At 47.3% G+C, this 8,456-nt stretch overlaps 1 protein-coding gene across 1 annotated transcript; it reads right to left on the bottom strand.

The window, feature by feature from the left end:
- Positions 1 to 6,698: 6,698 nt before the first annotated feature.
- Positions 6,699 to 7,637, bottom strand: LOC113405416 (olfactory receptor 52N1-like). Its single transcript, XM_026646621.1, has one exon. It carries the CDS (start codon positions 7,635 to 7,637, stop codon positions 6,699 to 6,701), a length of 939 nt encoding a protein of 312 aa, XP_026502406.1.
- Between the last annotated feature and the right edge of the window lie 819 nt (positions 7,638 to 8,456).

The raw sequence follows: 8,456 nt of genomic DNA, 5'->3' as shown, positions 1-8,456 counted from the left end.
CCAGTTTCATCCTTTAATGAGAGTACATTTGGCTGGTCAAGAAAACCACGCAGATGCAATAGACTTTGATTTCTCTGAGGCATTTAATTTGGCAAGGGAAAACATTCAGATAAAAAAGCACACCTACAATGGATTAAAAACTGGCAGATCTCAGACAGCAGCTGCCAATGGGCCGTTGTCACCAAATGGAGCTGTTTCTAGTGGGGTTCTGTGGGATCAGTTCTAGGCCCGATGCTATCAAATATTTTGATCACTGATCTGGAAGCAAATAGACAAACCCTACAGATAAAATGTGGGTACGACCCAAAGACTGGCAGAGCAGTTACAATAAGGCAGCGAGGGCATGATTACCAATTGATCTAGAGCATTTTAATACAACCAAAAGAAAAGTTATCATCTCGGAACAGGGAATGCAGGCCCAGCCCCCGACTTTGGGACTGTATCATGGAACACAGGGGCCCTGAAAAGGATGTAGGGGTCATTGTGGCTGACCAACATATCGTGAGCTCTCAGTGCAATGCTGTGGTGAAAAGGGTGATGTGATCCTTGGACGCATAAACAGGAGACTGGTGAGTTGGAACAGGGAGAGGATTATAGCTCTGCATACGGTATTGGTGCAAAACAACTGCGTCCAATTCTGGGGTCCACATTTCAAAAAGGATGTTGAAAAATTGGGCAAGCATTCAAAAAAAGAGCCACAACAATTCTTCGATGCCGGAGAAAACACCTGACAGTGAGAGCCTTAAAGAGTTACACCTACTTCTGTTATCAAAAAGAGGATCAAGGGAGACGTTAATGAGAAGAACAATGTGAGTTTTAATGGGCTCTTTAATCTAGCGGAGAAAGGCAGAGAAAGACCCAATGGCTGGAAGCTGAAGCCAGACAAATTCCAAGGGCAAATGATTAGCACCGAGAGTGATAATAAGAGAATAAACAGAATAAACAGTGAGGGTGATTAACCATTGGAACAAACTGCAAAGGGAAGTGGGGGCTTCTCAAGCTCTACATGTCAGATAAAGACTCAATGCTTTTCTGGAAGATCTCCTTGGGGGCTTGTCCACACTTAAAAGTCTACAGCTACTGTAGTGCTTCAGTGTAGACACTACTTACAAGGACAGTCAGGGTTCTCCCGGCAGCGCAGGTAACTCACCTCCCCGAGAGTTGGTAACTAGAGCAGTGGAAGAATTTTCCATTGACCTCATGCTGTCTACACTGGGGTTAGGTTGCTATAGTAGCAGTTTGGGGTTTCATTAACAGAGGCATAGCATGCAAGTCATAGGAGGTGATAGTATTCTTCTACTCGGAGATCGTCAGCCTCAGCTGCCGTTTTGTGTCTAGTCTGGGGCACCAGTGTATAGAAAGGATGTAGAAAAACTGGAAAAGATTCAGTGGTGAGAGACAAAGCTGATCCAAGTTATTGAATACAAACCATACAAAAAAAAGGCTGAAGGAACTGGTTGTGTTTAGTTTTGAAAAAGGAGATTAAGGGAGGATGTGATAGCGGTCTTCCAATACTTAAAAAGGTGCCATAATAGAGGTGGCATTTACATTTACTCTGTCTCATAACACACACAAAGGGAACATTCAATTACATTGAAAGTCTGAACATATAACACCGATAAAATAAAATTGTTTACATAATACATATTTTGCCTGTGGAACTCCTTGCCACAGGCAATATTGGGGCAAAGAGCTTATATGAATGGGATTCACAAGTGGATTGGCCATTGAAAATGGCACTGGTGGCACCACCTTTAGTTAAGGGGACTGACACATTCCATTAGAAGACCTCATTTTAATTGCGTAGGAGATTGCCAAACGCTAAAAGTTTGGACTGAAATTTACCACACTGGGCATCTGCTTCTGCCTGAATTGTTTTTTAAAGTTTCAGGCATTACAATTCAACATCTTCTTGAATAAAGCAAGGAGACAAAATGCCTTGCCCATGTTGACAAATTCTTATAATTGCCGCAGTGAGGAGCCCTGGCACCTTCACGTTCTCCAGCAGATAAAAGTCAGGTAACATCCCCCCTGTTAACAGCCTGGGCTTGTTGAGCAGGTGAGCTCCTCAGCAAGAGATGGGTACCTGTGATTTCTGAGATGGAAGTGTCTTCCCTGGGAATCCCCCTCAGGTAGCCGTGTCCCACACCTCTCTCACCCCAGCATCTGCAGCAGCATCCCACGCTGAGAGCCGACACAGGGGTGTGCACCATTTATAATATAGCTCTGAGCAATCCCAGTGGGGTTCGCTCAGCCTCTAGTGGAGAAGCAGCATCTGTATGTAAACAGGCTGGAGACAAGCCTGTGTGCACTTCTGTGCTATTTATACAGCTTTAGGAGTAAATAAGGGATCTTCCCAAAGGGAGATGAGATCTCTTGGGCTCTGTGCTCATAGAGAAATTGGCTGCTCTGTGTATTTGTGTATATTTAAAATGTATAGTTAATTAGCAAGAAAACTCAGGATAATGCGTAGATCTCTGTAGGGCCTGATACCCTGTAGATATCTAGGAGGGATGGGTAGATATTAGACAGACAGATCTGGAGAATGGTGACTGAGGGGAGACATAAGTACTTTCTCCAGGCACACTGGACTGACTCCAAGGCATCAGAGATCTGTAATTCTCATCAGTAACTATCATCATGCTGTGCAGCACCTTTCATTGAAGGATTTTGAAAACACTTCGCAAAGGGAAGTGATTATGAACATATCCCCATTATACAGATAAGTAAACTGAGACACAGGGTGACATGAATTTTCCAACGTAACACAGGGATTGAGTGTCAGAATGAGAGACAGAACCCAAGAGACCTGACTGCCCTGCCTTAACCCTGGTCTCTCCATTACCCCAAGGGGGAAATGGACTCCCACTCTTGCAGGGATGGTTCGTTGGGTGGGATGTAGAGGAAAGGCTGGAAGAGGGAACCTGAGCCTTTGCCATCCTCTCAATGGAAATCTGAGGTTTTCAGGACTATCTGCGGTTTGTGAGCTCCCCGCTCCTGTGAGGTGTGAACTCCAGGACTCCACTTCCGCTCCCACTCAGAAACCTGCCAACACATCACAGTCACTGGGGTCACTTCGGGGCAACAGACTCAGGAAAATGAACACCACCAGAATACTCCTGTGGATAGAGGGCAGCCAGGGGGCCTGACCTGGGGACAGAGGCCTGGCCCTCCCCCCACAGCTGCCCTGGAACAAGGGGTTCCCTATAGGCAGGATAGAGACTGGATTAGTGTTTGCATTGGATTTGTTCTCTCCTTCTCAGTTCATTTCCTCCCAGTCTCTCCCTGGTGGAATTGAAATCGAATGTTCCAGGCTGAGTCAGACTTTCCAGGACTGCTGCAGCTGAAGGGAGCTTGGATTCCCACAGCTGAACTCTTTAATAGCAGGGCACATGTTCGGGGGACCAAAACTGGGGCTAGAGAGAACGGGCCAGTGAGTAGCAGCTGCACCAGACAGACAGGTGGGAGCACTTGGCTCTCCCTTACCTTGTGTAACTCTGCTTTACTTGCATATAAACAGGATAATCATAATGAGCAAATCATAACTTTCCCATTGACACCTGACAGGACATACTTTGTACAACATTTGTTGCAATGGTATAACTGGTAGCAACAATGATAAAACTGGTCATTATTCAATCATACAGCATCCCACCATGTTCTCGTCCCACGACGGTGCGAGAGCTGTTAGCCACCTAAGCAAGGGGCATTGCCCAGGCTCTAGCAGGGCAAGCAGCTGGGACATTAGAGCCACTGGAGGACGGGAAGAACAGATAAAAAACTGTTTTACTGCAAGGACCCTACTCCTTATACAAAGACAGGAGGAAAGAGTTCTTTAAAAGTGAGCGGTGGACGTCCGTGAAGTTGACTGTTTCCTCCAGCATAGCCAGCCAGCGTCCTTGGCTTTGAACCTTAACTTCTGTTTGACTAAAGCATCTTCCAAAAAGCCATCCAGGGCTAGATCCACAAAGGCACTTAGAAAAATACATTATTTAGGCGCTAATGCCTTTCTCAAACCCCAGCTCATCTGCTGTCCCACCCTGTAGGAGATTCCACTAAAAGCCTTCACAAAGCAACCTGAGCACTGACGCTGCCCCACAGCTAACGAGCTGCTCAGAGTCGTCACTCAGGCCTCAATTCTGGTGGGGTTCTCCAATGTGGTGTTCCCCCCCCCCCATCTCCCCAGCAAGCCTGATCCCTTAGGCATTCTCAGATCATGCGTCCTGGGTGGGGCCTTGCAGTTCGGGAATTTGTCTACGTACAAGTGTGTGTGTGTGGGTGCGTGCATGTCTGCCTGTCTGTGCGCACATGCATCTCTCTGTGTGTGTGCAACTGTGTTTGTGCACGTGTATCGCTGTGTGTGAGTGCATGTGGATATGTGTGTTTTATGTGCACGTGTCTATGTATTTGCACCCCCAGAATATCCCATAGACCAGTGGCTTAGCACCCTCACTTGGAATGTGGGAGATTCAAATCCCTAATCGCCTAAAAGGTTATTTGTACAAAGTGGAAGAGCTCCAAATGGAGATACTGTGTGCCCCTGTGAAATTCTCATTTGCCTGCTGTTCAGGGCGCTCACGTGTGATGTGGGAGACATGTGTTTATGTCTCTACTCCAAATACGGTAGAGCAGAGATTTTGGATCTCCCACGTCTCTCTCGGGTCTTCCACAAGAAAACGCTGACCTGTTCTAGGCATCTCGCTCTAGGAGAGGGCTCATAGCTGACAGTCTCATGTAGAAATAGGCTCCTCTCATCAGCCGGACTCCTGGAGACAGACATCAGTGGGAGTTAGGTTCTTAAGGACCTTAGTGAACCATGAGAAAAAACCCACTGGAGGATGATTCCCCATGGATGTCTCCTTGCTGAGATCTATCAGTTAGCCAGTTCTCACTCCATCTAATGAGTGCTCTAATGACATTGTCTAGTGCTAGTTTGTTAATCTGAATGTCATGTTGAACTACATCAAACAACTTGCAATGGTCTAAAAGTGGACAAATTAGAGAGAGTCCAGCAGAGGACAATGAAAATTATTAAGGGGCTGGGGCACATGACTTACGAGGAGAGGCTGAGGGAACAGGGTTTATTTAGTCTGCAGAAGAGAAGAGTGAGGGGAGATTTGATAGCAACTTTCAACTACCTGAAGGGGCGTTCCAAAGAGGATGCAGTTAAAGGTGGAGGTTCTCTGTAAACATGTCTAATTCCGCTGAACCCAATTACTGAGAGGAACTAGGGCTCCATACTTCCCAGCTGGTATAAACAGAAGGTTTTTTTTTTTCTTCAAGATCTCTCCAGGGGTTGGATTAAAAGAGCTTGAGGGCACCTCACAGGAAGGAATTCCCAAGTGCACTTTCCTGCATTCTCAGGGAGGTTTTTGCATTTCGGTGTTGGCAGCGATAACAGTCCACGGCCAGGGAATCTTTAACCTTGGGGCATTTTAAGGCAGCCTTTAGTGGCAAGTACTTTTAAAGACTCTTGCGGATGCCCACATTCTGCACTCGAAGTGTCAGAGTGGGGAACAGCCTTGACAACTGACAATCAAGATGGGATGTTTGTTCTCAAAGATCTGCTCTAGTTCAAAAAGGAATTAATCAAGGGCAGCCCTATGGCCGGCGTGATGCAGGAGGTCAGAGCAGGGTCCCTCGTGGCCATATTATCTACAAATCTATCTGGAGTGCCCTGAGAGGATAATATTTGTCTGTGCCTGATTATGGGTCTTTGCCACACTCTGGGTGCCACATTTCAGGTCTGGGCAGGTTGAAAGGAACACAGGAGATTCAATGCTCAATCATGCTTGCTACTCAATGTGACTGGTAGCAAATGAACCAGACTCCCTGTTATTCTTTGTGGACTCCTACTGCTAAGGAGAGAGAAGGGATCCAGGCTGAGCTGGGAGTGGAGCGGTGCCGACCAGAGTCAGAGGGGCCAGGGGATCAGCCCAGGGAGGAGAGCTGTGTAATCAGGAAGGCCAAAGAAAACTTGGCGTTTCAGCCAGCAAGGGATGTGTAGGGTAACAAGAAGGGTTTCTACAGGTATGTTAGCAACAAGAAGGTGGTTAGAGAAAGTGTGGGAACCTTACTGAATGGGGGAGGCAACATAGTGACAGATGGTGTGGGAAAAGCTGAAGTACTCAATGCTTTTTTTCCTTCAGTCTTCAAAGACAAGGTCAGCTCCCAGACTGCTGCCCTGGGCAACACAGTATGGGGAGGAGGTGAGCAGCCCTCCATGGTGAAAGAACAGGTTGACGACTATTTACCTGATTGCCAAGTTATCTGCCAAGACACAAGAGTTTGCAAGTGCCTAACTACCATCGAGATCACAGTAAATTGCCCTCCCCACCCCAAAATCTGAACTGAAGTCCCTGCAGCAAGGTATGGTGAGGTAGAGACAATTCAGCAACAGATGGGGGGGGGGGAAGAGTCAGCGACCCACAGGAAGAGATGGGGCACTGGGCGGGTCCTCAAAGTCCAGTTACCAGCAATAAGAAGTATGCCCCCCCCCCACGAGTTAATGAATTGTACGCAGACCGATTTCCCAGTTTGTCAGTCCGACACAGCATAGTGTGGTCAGGAAAGGATTTAATGTCACTTTTACTGTACAAACAGTGATTCAGGTAAGGGAGCCAGGCAACATGTCACCAGCCAGTTCTGTATGGAGCTCAGTCTGAGAGCCAGAGCACCAGGAGAAAAATTTAGGTCCCTTAATGAGAAAAGAGCCGGAGTAGCCTGCCCCTGATCTGTCTGGTCCTCACTCCGTAGATGATGGGGTTTAGCGTGGGGAGCACCAGGGAGTACATGTTGGCCATGAGAACATGGAAATGGAGGGCCACATTGTGGCCAAACCGCTGCATGAGGAGAGAGAACAGAGATGGGATGTAAAAGGCTAAGATGACACCGAGGTGGGAGCTGCAGGTCCCAAAAGTCTTGAGCCGAGCGTCCTTTGTGGGAAGGCTGAAGATTGCCCTGAGGATCTGGGTGTAGGACACAGTGATAAAAAGCATATCCAGACCCCTCACACAGAATATCACAAAGAGGCCGTAGTAACTACTGATACGGGTATCGTTGCACGCCAGTTTCACCACGGCTATGTGCTCACAGTGCGTGTGGGGGATGATGTTGGTTCTGCAATACGGCCACCGCCTTGCCAGGAAGGGAGCGGGCAGGGCGAACACACAACCACGCAGCACCACAGCCAGGCCGATCTTGGCCACCACATGGTTTGTCAGGATGGTGGAATGTCTCAGGGGATCGCAGATGGCCACGTAGCGATCCAAAGCCATGGCCACAAATATCCCAGACTCCATTGTTAAGAAGCAGTGAATGAAGTACATCTGTGTGAGGCAGGCACTGAAATCGATCTCCCTGGAATTGAACCAGAAGATGCTCAGCGTGTTGGGCAGGATGGACGTGGACAGGACCAGGTCAGAGACAGCCAGCATACAGAGGAAATAGTACATGGGCCCATGGAGGCTCGGCTCCCTCTTCACAATGAACAGGATGGTGAAGTTCCCCAAGATGGCTATGACATACATGGTGCAGAAGGGGATGGAGATCCAGACATGGGCCGCCTCCAGGCCAGGAATGCCCAGCAGGATGAAGGTGGAGGGGTTGGTGAAGTCGGTTGTGTTGGAACCTGACATGGAGTAGGGGAGAAGGTGTCCAACTCTGAGGCAGAACCGTGTCTCCTATCTGCCCAAGCTCTAGGGTGATGATCGCAGTCAAAATTCCTGCATGGAGAGACAATGTTAATATGAGACACTACATGAACTCCTGGAGGTGTTCTCATGGGTGAAGCAGATTTGTCACTCTACACACACTGATAAATGGTGTTTTCATAATTCAGGGAAATTAATTATGAACAACTGAATACTAGTGCCTATTCCATATATTATAATGTTCCGTGCATCAATAATTCCTACAAATTGTGGTGTGGGTAACATTAATAGGCATCAGCAGGAAATGCAATGAAACCCAGGCTAGAGGGTCTATGCTGTAGGGATTTTCCTATTCCCCCAGTTGCTCAAAATCTGAGAGTGGGGAAAAATCCAAACCTTTGCCAAGACATGTTCCGGGGGAAACGTCCAAAGTGCTACACACCACAGAGAAAAAAAAACTGTTAATCCTTGCTAGCAGCTCCATGGAAACACCTGCTCATTCACAGCAGTGGCTAAAACAAAGACAATGTTCAGATGTCAAAGGAATACGGTGGAGAATAGCCTGCTCTGGACACACGCTCAGTTTTGGTCACCCAGTCTCTATAAAGAATATAGCAAATAAAATGGGGGGTTCTGTGACAGGGTATGAGAATGGGGAGGTTGCCATATGTGGATAGAATAAAAAGTCAGGGACTATTTAATTTAGAGAAGAGGCAGAAAAGGGAGCATATGATCGATGAGAGAAAAATAAAGAACGGAACTGATTATATTAAAATTGACAAACAGAGAACAGTTCCCAACCAG

This window comes from Terrapene carolina, unplaced genomic scaffold, assembly GCF_002925995.2.
Source record: "Terrapene carolina triunguis isolate 2854851 unplaced genomic scaffold, T_m_triunguis-2.0 Scaffold35818, whole genome shotgun sequence".
NCBI classification, from domain to species: Eukaryota; Metazoa; Chordata; order Testudines; family Emydidae; genus Terrapene; species Terrapene triunguis.
Note: the sequence above shows the minus strand (reverse complement) of the source record. Positions and strands in the feature narration are given on the sequence as shown.